General features: G+C 41.2%; 4 protein-coding genes across 7 annotated transcripts; 2 read left to right on the forward strand and 2 right to left on the reverse strand.

Annotated features, from left to right (window-relative positions):
* Nucleotides 1–471: 471 nt before the first annotated feature.
* prlh2r (prolactin releasing hormone 2 receptor) lies at nt 472–3,571 on the reverse strand. Its single transcript, XM_004540878.3, has 3 exons — nt 3,489–3,571; nt 1,248–2,161; nt 472–798 (listed from the first exon to the last, which is right to left on the reverse strand). Exons 2-3 carry the CDS (start codon nt 2,157–2,159, stop codon nt 472–474), a joined length of 1,239 nt encoding a protein of 412 aa, XP_004540935.1. The 5' UTR covers nt 2,160–2,161; nt 3,489–3,571.
* A 5,408-nt stretch (nt 3,572–8,979) lies between these two features.
* On the reverse strand, nt 8,980–12,246 carry ccdc32 (coiled-coil domain containing 32). The gene is made up of 4 exons (XM_004540525.5): nt 12,105–12,246; nt 11,599–11,834; nt 10,107–10,260; nt 8,980–9,706 (listed from the first exon to the last, which is right to left on the reverse strand). The coding sequence occupies exons 2-4, from the start codon at nt 11,831–11,833 to the stop codon at nt 9,523–9,525; spliced, it is 573 nt and encodes a 190-aa protein (XP_004540582.1). The 5' UTR covers nt 11,834; nt 12,105–12,246; the 3' UTR covers nt 8,980–9,522.
* A 57-nt stretch (nt 12,247–12,303) lies between these two features.
* pcmtl (l-isoaspartyl protein carboxyl methyltransferase, like) lies at nt 12,304–15,255 on the forward strand. Of its 3 annotated transcripts, none has more exons than XM_004540526.3 (9): nt 12,304–12,407; nt 12,722–12,889; nt 13,057–13,161; nt 13,320–13,351; nt 13,439–13,543; nt 13,660–13,780; nt 13,886–13,971; nt 14,260–14,429; nt 14,557–15,255. In XM_004540526.3, exons 2-9 carry the CDS (start codon nt 12,772–12,774, stop codon nt 14,591–14,593), a joined length of 774 nt encoding a protein of 257 aa, XP_004540583.1. In that variant the 5' UTR covers nt 12,304–12,407; nt 12,722–12,771; the 3' UTR covers nt 14,594–15,255. The 3 variants fall into 3 exon arrangements, with proteins under 3 accessions (XP_004540583.1, XP_004540585.1, XP_004540584.1); XM_004540528.3 differs by having other exon boundaries at nt 12,305–12,407; nt 14,521–15,255; XM_004540527.3 differs by having other exon boundaries at nt 12,388–12,451.
* Nucleotides 15,256–15,883: 628 nt separating this feature from the next.
* Nucleotides 15,884–18,448, forward strand: rpusd2 (RNA pseudouridine synthase domain containing 2). 2 transcript variants are annotated; one of them, XM_004540531.3, is made up of 4 exons: nt 15,890–15,977; nt 16,067–16,558; nt 17,076–17,372; nt 17,457–18,448. In XM_004540531.3, the coding sequence occupies exons 2-4, from the start codon at nt 16,088–16,090 to the stop codon at nt 18,261–18,263; spliced, it is 1,575 nt and encodes a 524-aa protein (XP_004540588.2). In that variant the 5' UTR covers nt 15,890–15,977; nt 16,067–16,087; the 3' UTR covers nt 18,264–18,448. The 2 variants fall into 2 exon arrangements, with proteins under 2 accessions (XP_004540587.2, XP_004540588.2); XM_004540530.3 differs by having other exon boundaries at nt 15,884–16,558.
* The last annotated feature ends 8 nt before the right edge of the window (nt 18,449–18,456 follow it).

Genomic DNA, 18,456 nt, shown 5'->3' on the forward strand with positions numbered 1-18,456 from the left:
CACAGTCTTTCAAGGTGGAGGTGAATAAACATTTACATTAGTTCAACACATTGTTAAATGGCTTGCGTAAAGATCCTGTAAGGTTGGTGTTAAAATGCACAAGAATCTAATTATGGAGAACCATTACACAAAACACTTGCAACAACAAAAGCAAAGTCAAAGCTAAAAGTGGCTTTTTAAGCAAACAGTAGCATATTATTCAGGTTAATAAGCATCATCTACACTTGAATCCCCCGATAGCCAGCGGCACAGCAGTGTGGCTGTTGTATGTGAAAGCCTTACACCCCCATGTTGTGGGTTTTGGTGTTTTAACAATGACTTATCGTTTTACTCCTGTCTGTCAGCATGAACGCTGACAAGATTAAATCTGAAGTGCAGAAGAAGATTGTCTGGATCACGTCTGGCTTCTTTGGCCTCATACATTCGACTGAGCTTCATATCATTCTTGTGCCCGTTTGTCCACAAAGTCACTTATGTGTAGTTTTCTTGAGGATCGGCATTATTTGCAACAACACCCGGCAAATCTGCCGCAATGGTGGAGGTGTAAAGGCGCGGCATTCTGTGAGACACCGTCAGGACGCTTGACCCTTGTCGCCTGTCTTTCGCTTTTCCTTTTCTCCAGGGCAGGAAGTGGAGACACAGGTAAGAGAGGAATTTGTTATGCAGCGAAGCATAAATGAATGGGTTGTAGCAAGCGGAGCTCATGGCAAAGAGGTGACTGGACACCTGGATGACGTTGATATAGTTCTTCCCCAGGATGGAGAAGTCTGTGTCCAGGTCGCGGATCAGGTTCACCACCTGTGGAGTAAACATCGGTATCCAAAACATTAATTCAAGGGACAATTGCCATTTTTCTACTGCCAACAGATAGTCTAGCAAAGAAATACAAACTAGAAAAAGTAAAATTGCTAAATTGGCACAAAAAAAAACAAAAGAAAAGAAAAGAAAAGAAAATGCCAATTTCTTCACCATATAAAGAGTCTTTCCTGGCTGACTTGAAAACTCTAAACATCAAGTCACTGTACCCAATTGAACTGTCAGTTTGTGTGCAGACTGAGATGTGTTTATTGCTGAGGCAGAGTGTGTTTCCTCTGGACAAAGGCAGGCTGGCTGTTTCTCCCTGTTTTATCCCTCCCTCAAAGTTAAGATGACCTGCTAAGATCTGATTCATAAGGTGGAACTTCTCCTAATTTAGATTCCCATATATTTGCATATTCTTCAAACCAGCAATCTCATGTTTTGTTCACCTGTAAAGGAAGCCAGGAGAAGGCAAAGCAGAGAACGGACACCAGCAGTAGGCAGAAGGTCTTCTTCCTCCGTCTGCTCCAGGTGGCCCGTGCAGATCTCAGCTCCGTGCATGCTGTCAAGCTCGAAGTCATCCTGTGTTTCAGCTGATAGGAAATGGCACAGTAGGAAATGGAGACAGCAACCAGTGGGACAAAGTAGGAGAAGAAGAGAATGAAACAGGAGTAAATGAGGCGACCCTGCTCCTGGCCATCCCAGAACTCCTCACACACAGCCATCTGCAGGCCTGCCGCCTGGAGGTCCAGGTAGACCGTGTGCAGTGCCGTAGGCATGGATAAAGCCAGAGAGGAGAGCCAGATCAGAACTACAAGAACCCAGCAGAAGCGGTAGCTGGCTCTCTTTCGGATGGGATAAGCCACAACTACGTAACGATCCACCGCAATGGCCATGAGGGAGAGGACGGCCGCGTAAACAGCTGTGGATTGCATGACGGTGACAAAGTGGCACATGTGGGATCCAAACACCCATCCGCGCTTATCAAATGCATAGGACGCGGTCAAAGGGACGCAGAAGACGCACATCACCAGGTCGACGAGTGCCAGGTTGCTGATGAGAAAATTGGTCGTGTTGTGTCTTTTCTTATTGTGCCAGATGAGGAAGAGCAGGAGGAGGTTGCCAGAGCACGCAACCAGGACCACAGCAGAGTAGAGAGGGATGAAGATGAGCTTCAGGTTAAACAGGAGGTCGAGCCCAGAGAAAGAGGGGGCTGAGAACTGGGAGGCTGAGAAGATGGAGCGAGAAGAGTTGCAGCAGGAAGAGGAGGAGGACGAGGAGTCAGGCAAGAGCGAAGATGAAGAGGAGGCTGGAGTAGAAAAGTTCACCTTGGTTCGATTCAGTGATCTTTCCCAGTCCATAGCTGCGGAAATAACAAGCACATTTTGCATGACTCAATTAATATTTCTGTGTAATTTATTAATCAACATTTTGATTGAAGCCAGTATGGCAGCGTCTGGGTGTTTGAACATTTTAAAAGGCTAATTGAAGCTCATCTTCAAAACTCTCAGCACACATTTCTCTCTTTACTTCTCCAAAAGCCTTTCCAATTATCTTTGATCCATTATCTAAAGTATTGAAAAAAGGAAGAAAGCTCACATTGACTGGGCGGATGATTTCTGGTTATGAAAAGCAGAAATCATCCTCGAAATCATAGTAACTTCTCAGAGGCGGTCATCCCACACATCTGCTGGAACATCTGCACTTATTAATCTAGGCTGACGTCAGTGATTTTTATTGTCGCTCAGAAATAAGAAATATTCATCAACTGGCATCACACAATCAGATGTTATGCAAGAGTGTGAAAATGGGCATGAATGCAGATTCGTTTCACATTCTGTGACTGCTGAATGAGAGACTTGGCTGTGAGAGAAGAAAAGAAAAAAATCACTGAATAAAATGAGAGTGAAACCACAGAAAATTGTAAGATCAGAGGAGGAGTCTATGAATAACACCTGTAGTCAAAAGTGGGCTGAATGGTGTAATTTTGGCATGAGCACTGGCTACAGTTTCAACTTTCATTGACATGAAAAAACGGCTACAAATATTGTTTCATCTAAAAAACTCATACAACCAAGAAAAGAAGATATTTATGCCCAAAATTCAGACTTTAAGTCATTTAATAACATGTACATCTTTCATGTAATTTTGTTACAATTTAATGTCTTTGATTTGGTATACATTAAGTTTATACCCAACACATTTTCCTTATTTTGTTTTGTTTTGCATTTTTATATATTAAGCCGCTGTTTTAATTTAAAAATATTGCATATTGCATATTGCATTACATTAAGCAAATAATAGTAATAATAAAAATAATAATTAATGGGCCGACTGCCTCATTATGCGTTCATCATACTGAATGTGAACAATCATAAAAGTGTAATTTCCCAAGGAAGCTAATTAAATCATGATCAGAGCAGATATTCTTCCCTTACTGACTCAACCAAGTTCCTTACTGACCTTTTCTGATCAGGCCGCTCAGAATGATTCATGCAACCACATCTTCTCTAAGATACAAAAGGGATCCAAAATCATTCATAAACATGAATAGGATCAACCTATTTTTAACCTGAAGTGGTCGACCTCGGATTGAAAATTTATTTCCTCAAAAGGAAGAAGATCTGAGTCAAATTTCGCAATCAGCCACTTGGCAATTTTTCTGAAGTGCAGAGTAAATGAAAAAGTACCTGTTGGAGATATCAGATGCACCTGTTTGAGTCCTTTTCCTGCAGGGAGTCCCGCTGTTGTGCAGCCGCACTCATTTGCTGCAGCTTGCTCTGCTTCAGAATAAAGAGGTGCGCTCTTTCTCTCTCTCTCTCGCGCTCTCTCTCCCTCCAACAAGGGATACAGTAAAGGCTGAAGTGAGTGAGTGAGTCACCTCCAGTAAAATCATTCTAATCTCCTATAATGTTTCTCTTGGGGAGTGCATCTCAGCTAGAAAATGACAAATTTATGATGACCTTGAGCCTCTTTATGGTTTAATATCGCTCATGACATCATTATCATTTTTCTAGTGGGACTTACATTATGTCTGAGATTTTATATACTCAAATTATGCCCTTTATGTTAACATTCCTACAGCATTCTCACTCGTGTTATCCCAAGTTTGGTCAGAAACAGGCATTGGGATGGAAACACCAAAGAGGTCCAAAATTATTATTTTGAATATGTTGTGCACCCCCGCCCTCCACGGAGCGCCATGAATGAAGGATCCTGCTGTGAGGTTCTCCACAAAGCGGACACTTTCTAGACAAAGCATTTAGGAAACAGAATACAAATTGAACAATTAAGATGTTTCTCCAGCAGTTCGCATTCATTATTCATAATCTCAAAACTAATTTGAAAAAAATTGTGAGTCTCAGTCAAAACCAGCATGATCGAATGATTCATCAAGGGTAATACCGAATGGCATTCATTGCTTGACTGTTTCGCTGCTTGAAGGGAGCACAGATCTCATTGTGAAGATAATTAAGATGCCCAAAAGTTCCAGTTAATCATATTCATGTGCAGAAACCACGTAGTCTCCAGATTTTCATCAAATTCAGAGCAGAAAGTGTGGCCACTATTTTAAAGTACTTGTTAGTATGAACTTCTTACGATGACATTTTAAGGCTCGAAATCTTCTAACATAAAGGTACGATATCATTAGTGTTTCAATTTCAATGGAGCTCTGGTAAGTGTTGCTTTGAAATGCTGCTTTTAACTAATACCGATATTTCCATGGCATTCACATTTTAATATTGATTGCTACAACATGGTAAACGATGAGGACATGGCCATTTTTCCTCCCTTTAAGAGTAAATTTAGCACTATTGGGAGAAGCTTAAAATCTGGCTTGTTTGGAGAGAAGACTCAAAGCACTGAACATACAGCCACTGTAATGGTTTTCTGTCTGTTGCTCATTTTTCTGTGTGATGTTTACTGTTAGGACACATCAGAACAGTTTAAAATAACACAGACTGGTCTGCTTTAGAGCACACAGCCTCTCCTTCCACAGACCACTTTTTCCCACTTTGATTTAACTGGACACTGATGTGGACAGGGCTGTCGAGCTGGCCTTTCTTCAGTCTGATAAGTTCCTGTGGTGAAGGTAACAGTTTGTTCTAGCAGCATCCACGAAGTAATCAAATGGTGTACCACCTCAGAGTCTTCCTTTACGGTGACCACTCTAGTTCTGAATCACTTGTACATGTCATGTATACTATGTCCAAGTGTGGGAGACGTGACAGCTACAGGTGTTTAGCTATTTTCGGCTAATTGCTCTCTTTTTTTCACTGTGCCACCAGAAAGCACACAGCAAAACCTCACGTGTGTCAGAAAAAGCAAGCGGCCCCATTACGTGTCCTCCTGATGGAGCCTTTGTGGTGGGCTTATTTTCAGGTCCTAGACAGGGGTTCTGCTTGTTTGATGACTGAGTGCCAATTTAGGGAGACAGCATTCAGCTGAGGGCTGCAGAAGAAAAATGCACCCATCAAACAAACTAAGTGCAAATGTAATAATTCATGTATTAAATACTGAGCAGCCAGAAGTCTGTTCAGATTTGATATTTTAGGTAATTTTGGAAATCTGTTGGTTGAAAGGATGGTGGTGGGTTATGGTGGTTTCGTCACACCAGTCATCACCAGTTGTATTTGGAAATACTTTTTTTTAAACAGTTCATCTAGTTTGCACTGGATTAAATGTGCAGTAGTTCCTGCTGTCATTAGGTCTGTACAGAATGCTACTGAAGGCCACACTCTGACATTGAATACATTAAATACACAAGCAAACCACTGCTCCCCAGCGGGACACGGGAAACATACATACATGGATAAATATACATATTTGCTACAATTTAATCTGACGTCCCTTTCAGCGCTTGAGTGACTGTCAAATGTACAAATTTATACAATTAATATTTTATTCTGTAAATATTGAAGATATTGGCACAGTTTCTTGTGCAACATTTCATCAAGATCTGTCCACTAATCTAGGAAAAGATCGGAAACATACAATCATTTATAGATAAAATACGATCATTACAGTATGGTGATGATGTTCAGTTCCCACATATCCACGCTTTACTGTGGAACTTACCAAATCATAAGCTAGTCCACCTCAGAGAAAGTTGCACTGAAGATATATCCCCCCAAAATGACAAACTTGCTTGTGTTGATATTAACAAAGAGATGCTTTTTTTCCTTCAGAGATTTTCTTTCTTCACCACATCCTGTTTATAGGAGCTCCACTAAGATGTAGCTGCTGCTACTGGGATTTAGTTCATTAACAAGGGACCTTGCTGGGAGGAATTTACTTCAGCTGTCTCAGTGTTGGGACTGTGACCATAGATCCCAATGCAGATTGTACTGAGGGTCTGCAGATTTGGATATGTAAGTTATATGCGACTAGGAATGGGTTTATAGTTGAGAGAGCCTCTGCTATATGCAGAGGTAGAGTGGGAGGCATCCAACTGAGAAGCTGCAGCAGATAAAATGAGAGCAATGTAAATTAAAATTTAAATTATAAAGTATTCATTTTTGTACTTTCTGTGCAAGGGAATCAATCCATGGGCTCTCATTTGAAGCATTTCATTGAAAGTTGTGACAGATATTTTTGGAACATAATATATAATATATAATAATTAATAAACAAAGACATGAAAGATCAAGTTTTTTTTGGGTTAGCTATTTTTTAGCTATTTTTATTTTTAACGGACTGATCTTTGGGGCTAAATGGCTTTCTGAAACTCTCTTTCTATGTGGACATCAAAGTAGATTTCATTATTAACATACTCCAGTGATGAAAATGTCATTTTAATTACTGCTGAGCCCAAGCCAGATTTTAGTTTCTTCCCACTCAGAGCTTCATAGTGTCTATTATCCCAGTCCAACCTATTACCACAAACCATGTCTCTGTGAGACCGCTACAGCTGGTCCCTAAGTATTATTAATAATGGTAAGGATGTTCTAGAAAAAGCTAAATAAAGTCTACTTTATTAAATCAAGGTAACTGTCAGAATATGTTCTCCACTTGAATGAGAAATGAGGACAAAGACTGTTTTGTTGAGATGCTTTTTCTGATCTCACTCTCTCAGCCGTTTAGATCCAAGAGTAATCTAATTCAAGGGACATCCAAAGGTTTTCATGTCAAGGACCCCCCCAATTGAATTAAGTCCTATTAAATAATGATGCCATGGCTGCTGTTACTCAAATGAACACAATTTGATTCAGTTTATTTAATTCAGAATTACACTTGGATGCCAATCAATAAATCGTCTGTACGCTTTAATACATATTACCTTTAAGAAGTTTATAATGCCCTTTTTCGAGCTGTACCACTTTAAAGAGTTGTTGTAACTTTGGTTATTTTGTAGGGATTCATTTGTAGCTCCGAGAGGAATCACTAGAATTTTCTACATATAAACTGAATATATACAATATAACCATCCAATGAATAGCTTTCAATGAGGACAATGAAATAGTCTCACAGAATTGACAAATGAAATAAAAACAACAGCCAATACTGACCAATACTGCCTTCGAGTTCCTAGCTTCCACGCACAAAAAGCCTTAACAACTTGTAATTTGAGCAGCCCTGCCTAATTAAAGCCCACAGCTTCCACTTGTCCTTTCACAACTTGCAGTCTTCGAGTTCAAGCAGAGATACCAGTGTGATATCATGAGTCATTTCCTTTCAAGAGTTAAAGAGCTCTTCTCTCGAAAATGTGTTTTTCTTGCTCCTACTTGATTCAAATGTGTGACCTTCATTGTGGAGAATGATGCATGTTCAAAATTTAACGCTAGAATTTGCTGAAGGAGGCCAACTTTCTCTCTGTGCTGCTTTGATTTCAGCTACCCTGAAATTTTGAAATGAAGATATTTACATTTTCATCCATTTTTTTTAGGATATGTGTGTTTCAAAACATGTTCACTGTGCACCATTTCAGACACAAATTATTATTCCAAACCAAGCGGAGCATTTTATCATGTCTGGTGGTCTTTGCTTTATGTCATTCAGAGCCACGAGGGACTTTGTAAAACAGGCTGTGGACTCGCTGTGACTGCTAAAGTCGCTGGCTTGTAAAATGGTGAATGAATCAAACTCGGTTCTTTGCTGCCTTCCATAGGTATTAAGAGGCCAAATAGTTGCCGTGTACTGCTAATCAAATGCACTTGATTATTTGATCTTCAGTAAGTGTGAGCATTTGGGTTTTATCACAAAGCCAATAAGAAAAGACAACAGCATTGATCTTCAGGAAGCAATTGTTGCTCCCTATCAATCTGGGAAGAGTTTTCAGGCCATTTCCAAACAGTTTGAAGTCCATCATTCTACAACAAGAAGGACTGTTCAGAAGTGGAAGACAGTTAAGGGAGTTACCAGTCTTCCCAGGAGTGGATGTCCCAGCCAATTCAGACCATGGTCAGACCATGTAATGTTCAGAGAAACTGCAAAAAAACGAAAACAAAACAGGGATGCATCTCAAACTCTACAGGCCTCAGTTGGCATGTTAAAATTTAAAGTTCTTAACAGGGTGATCATTTTGGCTTGCTTTACAGCCACAGGACAAGAGCACCTTGCTGTCACAGAGTCACCATAAACTCCTTTGTAAAAAGTATTCGAGAGTAATGTGAAGCTATCTGAGAGCTTAAGAATATGGGTCAACCAACAGGACAATGATCCCTAGTACAGCAGCAACTTTACATCAAAGTCCAGACCTCAACCTGATTGAACCTTAAGAGAGCTGCACATAAAGAATGCCTGCAAATCTCACTGAAGCAACACTTTATCAGTCTCTCGTGTCCTGGAGAGAATGATAAAGTAATTCAAAAAAAAAAAAATTATTTTTGTACCACTAAAGATGATTCTGCAAGCTACTGAATAATGTGGTGTACTTCACACACACATTTTGCCATAGCTTGGTTTAAAAAGTAATTAAAAAGTCTCATATGTTGTGTGCTGTTGCTCATTTAAATGATTTAACTTGGTTAGGATCAGATGATTTTTTTATGTCCTGGTTTAAAATCTCTGAACTGAAAGAGAGTGCACTTAATTTGTCACCATATTGCACGTCTAAGCCCTAAAATACCCCCTTGATGACACGCCATATTGTACCAGACCCAACATTGTCACTCCCAAAATCTAAAGCAATTCAACAACACTGTCCTTGGAGTTACAAGCAGACAAATGAACACAATACCATTTACCATTTTTTTAAATATTTTATTGAAACATCGTTAAAAACTTCTACATGAAATTAATAAAATGTTACACAGTATGTTACAATATTTTTCTGGACTGAATCACAGCCATTCTAATTTATGATGTCAGCCTTTTAATGACAGAAAAATAACATTTTGACAAATTAATGCATTGTTAACATCACTTCTCATGTGACGCTACATATGGTCCTCAATGAATATCTGTATATGTAGTTAAGAGCCATTCTCGTAAACATAGTAGGAGACACGGATTACAGCTAGAGGACAAAAAGGTATCATTTCACGTTCTTTATTAGGTGTTCTCAAGGTGCAGTGTCATTGAATAGAGAGGACAAAATGCATGTGAGTTAATAAGTGTTTAACACTCAGTTGCTGGGGATACAGACAGTGATGAGAGGCTATAATCACTGATAACAAAGGCTATAGCCAAAACACTGCAATGACACAATATGAGAGCAGGAAGTCACGTTTACCGACTATATAGGAAGTAAGTTCTTCTTTCCATGTTACCATTTTAATTCACTCATTTCTCTGGCTGGTGAGCGTCATCTTCATCCGGTTTCTGCATCTCTGCGTCCTCTCCGTTTTGCATTTGGTCCGACTCTGCTGATTCCTTATTCTGAGAGGGCCTCAGGAGATATTCCAGCTCTTCTGCACTGATGGCCACCTTCTCTGGAATCAACCACCTCTTGAAGTGTTCGAGAGCACTGCAAAGGGATGAAGGGCACGAATAGTTTAGGGTGTTAACCTCTTAAGCCCCAACGCTCCCTGATGCGGGGGCAAAGGGCAGGAGATCAGTTAGGCTTGGGGCTTAAGAGGTTACAATAAGAAGCAGGCCATCTTCAGATAACTACTCGACACTTTGAAAGATAAAGATTAAAGTAATTTTGTATTGGGATGAGTAAATGCCACATAAGTCTCTTGAATTTAAGGAAAAGTGGAAACAGTGAGATGATGAGTTATTGCTGTAATATGTTAAGTTAGAAAGACATAGGAAAGAAATGCAAAAATAATACAATCACATCTAAAGATGCAATGACTATTTAAAAATAAAAATAAAAATCCTCCTCCAACAGGATGATTTTTCACATCATGTCCATGTCCTACCTCTCATCCATGTCGCCCCCTTGGAAGAGCTCTGAGGTCTGGGTATCGTGTAGGAACCTATCCCAGCATTCCTTCTTGGCTTGAGACAAGGAGTGCAGCATGTCCCTGGAGGTCACATCACTGGACTGGCCCTTTATCTTCTTCAGGCGGTTTTCTGGAGCAAAATGTAGCCAAAAAATGTCAGTTTTATAGCTTTGATCAAAGTTCCGACAGATTTTGAATTAAGAATCAAAGAAGAGTGTGAGTTTTGGTACAATGTGTCATAAAAGGCCAGCAAAGATCGCAGATATGCAAAATAACCATTTAGAGGTTAAAGGACTGGTTAGGTTGTAACGGATGTAATGAATTTATTTAAGATGAAAATTAAAAACACCTACTGAACAAATAAAACATTTAACTCATGAGAAATAAATAAGTGCTGATCTTTCTTTGATTAGGAAAAAACACCTTCTGCAGCAATCTTGTCTTTTTTAATCATGTGTGAGTACATACTGTCAAGTGTTTTGTAACAACGTTATAGTTTTGTATTTTTATTGGTTGTCATTTTTTAAATTTTTGTTTCTGGTTCAGTTTTTTTTTTTTTCCCCCCATGAAGTTTTATTTCTATCGCTTTAAGGTACACAGAGGGACTATCGAGAGCGTCCTGAGCAGCTGCATCACTGTCTGGTATGGTAACTGCACCGTATCAGAGCGCAATACACTACAACAGATAGTGAGAACAGCTGAGAAGACCATTGGAGCCTCTCCTCCCTTCATCACAGACACCACTAGTATTGTGGAGGACCCCATACACCCCTCACACACACTCTTCACCCTGCTGCATTTGGCAAGAGGTAACAGGCCCTCACTGGAAGAGTGAAACAGTTCCATCCACCCAGACGTCAGACTCCTGAACACTGACTGACACACTACCACACACACCTCGCTGTCATTGTTGTGCTTTTCTATTGCATTGTTGTGTCTGCACCGTCTTGTGCCTGTATCGTTCTGTTCTGTCTGGTGTTGCACTGTCTTTGTTTAGTTTTTTGCAGTTTTTGCACACTTGCACTTTATGTAGTCCTGTATTGATTGTCTTTTATGTGTTATACGTAGCACCATGGTATGGGGCAGAACATTAAACAGTGGAAGGGTGTAATAAAATAATTGACAGATGACACATGCCATATTTTTGGAACGCCCTTATTCACAAAAGGTCGCCACAGGATATTTGATCAGCAGTTTTTACACCGGATGCCCTTCCTGGCCCAACCCCAGAGGGATCTGTGTCTCCTTCTGGGATCAAACCAGGGATCCGTCACTTGTTAGGCAAATGTGTCAGCCACTACAAAAACATGGAGAATAAATAGGCAATTCAAGCCAGCTATGCTGAAGAAAACTATCTGGTTTCATTTTGCGGGAATTTAGCATCTTATCATTTCCATGCCTCTTGCTGACAGACAGCGAGGAGACAGGAAGTCTGTAGTCTTGAAAAGCTTTTAAAAAAAGGAAATACCTAGAGTGGCTATGTAAATCTCAGAATCCTCCATGGGTTCCCATTTGGCACTAGATGGACTGGTATCTGTCCCATTTGCTTGTCCATTAACCTGCACAGGCGGGTGAAATGAGTCTTTGAAGTCTGTGCTGCTCTCCGGGGTCGCCTCAGTCTGCACCTCCGGCAGGCTGGAGCAGATCTCGGACCAAAGCTCCCCGCTGGACCGAACCTCCTGTTTCTCGAAGTCGTCTATCATTCTGGTGCAGCCAGTGGGTAAAAGAGATGTCGACATCACGGTTTAAAACACACACACAGTGTTACTCTGTTTTTGGACTAAGACCCTTTTCTTTCAGTGACACTTGCGTCAGATGTTTGGAAGGTACATACAATTAAGACAAATCAGAAAGCTGATGGTAAGGTTTACATTTACGGCTAAGCTGGTTGCTGACCAACTACATGGATAATTACTGTGCATTTAAACGTTTTTCGAGCAGTTTGTTACCATAAAGAATAGAAACATAACTTACCTGTGTGGGAAAAACCTCAAAAGGCTAGAAATTAATAACGCAGATATATTATTTTAATGATTAAAGTTTAGCGTTGCTAGCTAAACATATCCATGATCTACAACCTTAAACGACCGACAGCCCACTTCCTCTTTTAGATATATTTGATTAGACGCTGTATCCGCCCGTCAAGCAATTTTGAGAGCTGATTGGTTAGTTTGGGCTTCACATATAAAAGGTTAGTTTCTCATTGGGCTGTGGTTTGCTGAGGAGGGGATTAGGAAATGTGTCTCAGCTGGAAGTGACCGCGGCTGAGCTACCGAGGTAAACAAGGGCTACCGACCTCTACGGAATTTGTTTAGATGGGGGTATTTACTATTTTAAAAAGTGCAATAATCATTTGCAACGGTATAATGATAGTATCCGCTTATAGTGTAACGTAAACTTGCTGTTATAGCCGTTACATGTGCTGCTGTACCGCTCGCTGTCTGTCTGTCAAGTTTACTGTAATTAGTGAATTTGCACTGCCACATTTGGACATCTTACAAATGACCTAAACTGCCCTCTCGATTACCACACGGAGAATACAGCCAGGCCGTTGAATGCATTTTACAGTAATCTGTGTGTCGTGTACTCAGGGTTACAAGCGCTGATCGTCGCGTCCCTGCAGAGAGATTCGGTGTAGGAGATGCGAGCGGCGCTGCGCCTGGCAGTAGTGGCAGTCCCCATGGGTGTGCTGCTGTCCCGGACAATGGCGTGGATGTCCAGCGGCAAAACAAATCCAGAGCTTATCAGCAGGCTAAGGGGTAAAGGGTTTGAGCTTTGATATCTTTGTTGTTGTTTGTGACCTTTCTTGACCTTTCTAAACGAGGGTTGGGACTGTAGTTACATGTTGCACAGGTTGGTTTGGAATCATCATCTCCATTCATTCAACTCAGTATCAATACCTCTTTTTTTCTTCTTTTTCTGCCAGACCATGGCGTGATCCAGAGTGACAGAGTGTTCAATGCCATGCTGGCTACTGACAGAGGACTCTACTCGAGAGACTATCCATATGCAGACTCTCCCCAATCCATAGGTATTTATTTCAGAAGCACTTTCTAAACACATAAATGCATGTTACTGTCAATGCAATAACAAGAGCCTGGGTTTTTTCATCACATTGCATTGTTGAATAATAGCTGTTTTATAGAGAAAGATCTGCTACAACTTTGTTATTAAACGTTGTAATTACAGGCTACAGGGCAACCATCAGTGCACCACACATGGTGAGTAACAAACACTGAACAGTGCTGGGAGGACTAAATGGTTAAACAAAACTTAACAGAAGTTTTCCTGCTGGCTTTACTCGACAGCATGCTCATGCTTTGGAGCTACTAAGTGACAAACTAACTGAAGGAGCGTCGGCACTGGATGTAGGCTCAGGAAGTGGATATCTCACCGCCTGCTTTGCAAGAATGGTGAATTCTGTTAAAAATTTGAGAAGTTTCTTTCTAAATCTTACCACTAGCTAGATGGTTTCACCCATGTATCATGTAACAGAGGTTAAACAGCTGCTTTTTACCATCATATGCAGACAGGGCCCACGGGTAGAGTGGTTGGCATTGAACACATCGACGAACTGGTTCAGATGTCAATCAAAAATGTTCAAGCTGACGACCCGGAGCTGCTGTCCTCTGGACGCATCAAACTAGTTGGTGAGTCAGGAGATGTCAAACTTAAAGTCATGCCACTTTTATCTATTGAGATTTAAAGCACATGGCTGCAAAAAAAATACAATTCATATCTGGGTATGCCCACAGTGGGAGATGGAAGACTCGGCTACCCAGATGGAGCGCCGTATGATGCCATTCATGTTGGTGCAGCAGCAGCCACTGTTCCTAAGGCTGTAAGGACACAGGCTCTTGTCAGAATAAAATGCAATAAAAATAGGCATAAGGCACTCATTCAGCTATAACTGAAGCCTGCAAACAAGGCACAGAAGGCTGTGGTGTATCTACAGCTATATTAAAGTCATTAAAGTCAATCAGTTGTCTCTAAAATAACTTTATCAAGTATGTTAAGCTTCGAAGGTACTTGAAAAGCATTCTAAAGACAGACTGCGCTGAATTAATGCCATGAATAAAGTGAAAAAGTATGAAACCCTTTTTAAAAATCCTGTCTTTCCTTATGGAAGCTCTTGGAGCAGCTGAAACCAGGTGGGCGGTTGGTTCTCCCAGTGGGCCCTGATGGTGGCAGTCAGGTGCTAGAGCAGTATGATCGGCAGAGTGATGGGAGCTTCCTCAAGAAAGCTTTGATGGGAGTGGTTTATGTCCCCTTGACTGACAAGAGGCACCAGTGGCCTGGGTAAGAAAAGAAAAAAGCCTTAAACCCCTTGAACTCTTACACAAAAAATGAGGAAGTCACCTGTGCCTGCTATCCTTCCTTCTCTCCCCAGAGGTGAGCTCTGACTGCAGTGTGGTTGCCCTTGCAGGAGGTGGCGTTGGTGCTGCGTCTCCGGGGCCCTGTAACACCTCTTATAGTTCAACTGAGCTTCTGTCTTAAGGACCACCTGCTCTGCTAGGTTGTCACCTAGCAACATGAAAGGAGGATATTGCTCTGTTTGCCTGGCCAGATTGTCTTCCAAGGGCGATAAAACAATGAGTGACTAAATAAGTCTTCAGCGGTCTACTGATTAGCCTCTTCCCAGAATCCTGTGATTCATTTAGAGTGATGCAAGTACAGTAGATCACAGTGGGAGGGGGGGGGGGGCTGTACACAGTATTATTTCTGGGGAAGTTTGTGAAGTGTAATAATGGGTTTGTTGAGATTACAGCATGAAAAGCTCTAAGATATGTGAATGCTTGTGCTGATTTCAGATGGATGGTAAAATTGTGTGTGTGTGTGGGGGGGAATTATTTGGATACATATGCAGTAATACTTGCAAAAGTTCAAACCTGGGAATTTTAATAAACGTTTAGCAAATTGACAAAGTAATATATTTTTGTGGGAAGAATGCTTCTTACTCATTTAACAATATGTGTGTGCAGAATAAATCACATGTGACACTGTAAATATAGAGCAGGGTTAGGAAGTTGTGCCAAAACATAATAATCTGATACATTTTTGGAATCATATAAGTAACGTAATCATATGTAAATATTGGATTTAATAATAAAACCAAGTAAATGACTATTTTAGTGACTGCTGTTATTCCAAAAAGACTGAAAATAAACACATAACTGGGGTAAACAAGCCTTTTTTGAGATGCTGTGCCATAAAGTGATTTCCTGTATTTAAACCATTTTAAATGTCTTTTAGGCCTATAATCTGTCATGAATTATACATTAATTGAGCCAAGAAAACCATTTGAAGGGTAAAAACGAACTCATATCACTATAATGTAGGTGCAGTAACACAGAGTTTTAAAGACACTTGCAAAACAGATAATTTCTTTATTTTATATATAACTTCATAAATCTATTTAATTACAGTCTATTAAATATAGGCAAACATTATGAAACGCATCAAAAATCACTTTGTGGCACAAAGAAGTATTAAGGGAATTGGTATCGTGAGAAGCTACAAGGACTAGAGCATAGAAACATGATCATGAACAAACACAAACACACTGTCATTTATATTTCGTGTGAATAGAACTTAATTTATAACAAAAATACATTTCATGACAAAAATAATACATTAAAACACATAAATAACAACAAACTGTCTACTTTTAATGGTTAAGTGCAAAATGGGATGCAGGATTGGGTTTGATAGTTTGGTTTAAACTTCAGGGAGCGCCGATTGGACTACAAACGTCATCACGGCGCGCGCGTGTGGCGAGAAGGACCTCTAGCTAACGAGCGATGCACGTGAGGGTGCCGTTTGGAAGCTTATTATCTTTCTTTCTGAGTCAGTGTGACGTTCATTGTCGCGGAGTTTATTTTGTTTCTGCCTGCGAGAAAGCGAATCGGTTTCTGAGTTTTCTTAATTCTCCACAGTGTAGAAAGAGCAGCTGGGCTATGGAGCGGGCGGGTATTGAGTCGGGAACACCGGGAAATGTAAACACGCCGGTGCCCTTGGAGCAAACTACAGCGGTAGAGGCGTCAGAAACTGGCAAACGCAAAAACGACGACACGGACGACAAAGAGACAAGCGGCAGAGGTAAGAGACGGAGAGGAGCCGGTGGGAAGAAGCTCCGTCCGGGGGAGAGATATATCCCCCCACCGCAGAAACGCAACCCAGGTGTGAGCTTTAGCCAAGAGCATTTCAACGAGACGTCATACTACTTCGAGGCTGGGCTTCGTAAAGTCTATCCGTATTACTTTGACTTTAAGACCTACTGCAAAGGTCGGTGGATTGGAACGAGCCTTTTGGATGTGTTTAAGAATGAGTTCAGAGCTGAGTCCATTGAGTATTATCAGAAGGCCGCTAAAGAGGGTCGCATCCGCCTCAACGAGACACCTGTGGAGGATCTATCTGTGGTGCTCAGGGTAAGTCTCATAAGTCCATAGTATAACCTATATAGGGGAGGTAAACGGGATCTAGTTAGCACTGACAGTTGCCCCTGTCAGTGCGCCCCAGGACAGCTGTGGCTACAATGTAGCTGCCATCACCAGTGTGTGAATGTGTGTGTGAATGGGTGAATGACTGAAAGTGTAAAGCGCTTTGGGGTCCTTAGGGACTAGTAAAGCGCTACAAATACAGGCCATTTACCATTTGTGGGATACTAATACAAGGTATTGACTTTATGCCATGGCTACATTATTCACCAAATTCATGTTGCCAAATGATCAGTCAGTAAAATCTGATTACTTTTGTTCAATATTGTAGCTTGCATTGAAAGGATCAAATATTTGACATGTGGTAGCTGTAAAGAACAACCCTTCATGTCATTAAATTGGTAGCTATCCAAATCTTGATACTCTGATTTCTAAAAATTCACCTGATTGTATTGGATGGCCTTGTTTGAGGTGGGCAAACACTTAAATTTTCCCTCACCATGCACAGAATAATGATCACTTGAGGAACACTGTACACCGCCACGAGCCCCCTGTAGTTGGCAGACCACTGGAGATTCTGGTAGATGATGGCGAGGTGCTTGTGGTCGATAAGCCTGCCTCCATCCCTGTGCACCCTTGTGGCCGATTCCGCCACAACACGGTGATTTTCATTCTGGGGAAGGAGTTTGGCATCTCTGAGCTGCATACAGTCCACAGGCTGGACAGGCTCACCTCTGGAGTCTTGCTGTTTGCCAGGACGCTTGAGACCTCTAAGAAACTGGACCAGATGGTGAGAGACAGACAGGTATGTTGAGCATGTTTTGCACTTTTGTGCGAGTCGGTTTTCAAAACGTCTCCACAGGTTTCTTACATCTTCTGTCTCTTTCAGCTTGAAAAGGAGTATGTCTGCCGAGTGGAGGGGGAGTTTCCACAGGATGAGGTGATCTGTGAAGAACCCATCCTGGTTGTTTCTTTCAAAATCGGCCTCTGTCGTGTTGACCCAAAAGGAAAGGAGTGCCGGACCGTCTTCCAGAGGCTTAGCTTTAACGGAAAAACAAGTGTGGTCCGCTGTTTACCCCTTACTGGTCGGACACACCAGATCAGGGTCCACCTTCAGTACCTGGGTTTTCCCATCCTTAATGATCCCGTCTATGGGTCATCAGCCTGGGGTCCTCACAGAGGGAAGGGGGGACTTGTGGGGAAGAGTGATGAAGAGCTTCTGCAGGCGCTGGTAGAAGAACATCGCTCTCAGGAAAATTTTAACATGCTGGATATTGCAGATGACTGCATTGGCATTGCACACAAGGCAGACAAAAATAAAGCCTCTGAGAAAATGGACAAATCAGCTGGAACCGCTGAATCTGACAAAAGCGGAGAAAGTTGTCCAGTACAGGTAGATGCTTGTGGCAGTGACAAGAAGTTAGATTGCATCGAGGCAGTAAATGACAACAACACCGTTAAAGACTGTCAGAACCCTCAACCAGTCAAATCACATGGAAATGAAACTGGGGCAAATGATTCTAGTCAGAAAACTCCCCCAGACCACCTATGTAGTGAATGTAAACTAGTGCGGCCAGACCCCACAGAGAAGGAACTCATCATGTATCTTCACGCTTTACGCTACAAAGGACCTGACTTCGAATATTCCACACAATTACCTGACTGGGCAAAAGAGGACTGGGTGGAGGCAGATTAGAACAGACCAGATGAACGCTGCTGACGGCTTTGACATTTAATCTTCAGACAATCATTAATCCTCAAGGAGATTTTGGTTTTTAATTTTTTTGATTTAGAACCAAAAACAAAAATGTTTTGCTGCTTTGAAAGCAAATATGAGTTAAGATTGGAGTGGTTCTCATTTCACCTTGAGGTCTATTTTAATTTAACAT

The sequence above is a fragment of the Maylandia zebra genome, linkage group LG19, assembly GCF_041146795.1.
Source record: "Maylandia zebra isolate NMK-2024a linkage group LG19, Mzebra_GT3a, whole genome shotgun sequence".
Taxonomy (NCBI): domain Eukaryota; kingdom Metazoa; phylum Chordata; class Actinopteri; order Cichliformes; family Cichlidae; genus Maylandia; species Maylandia zebra.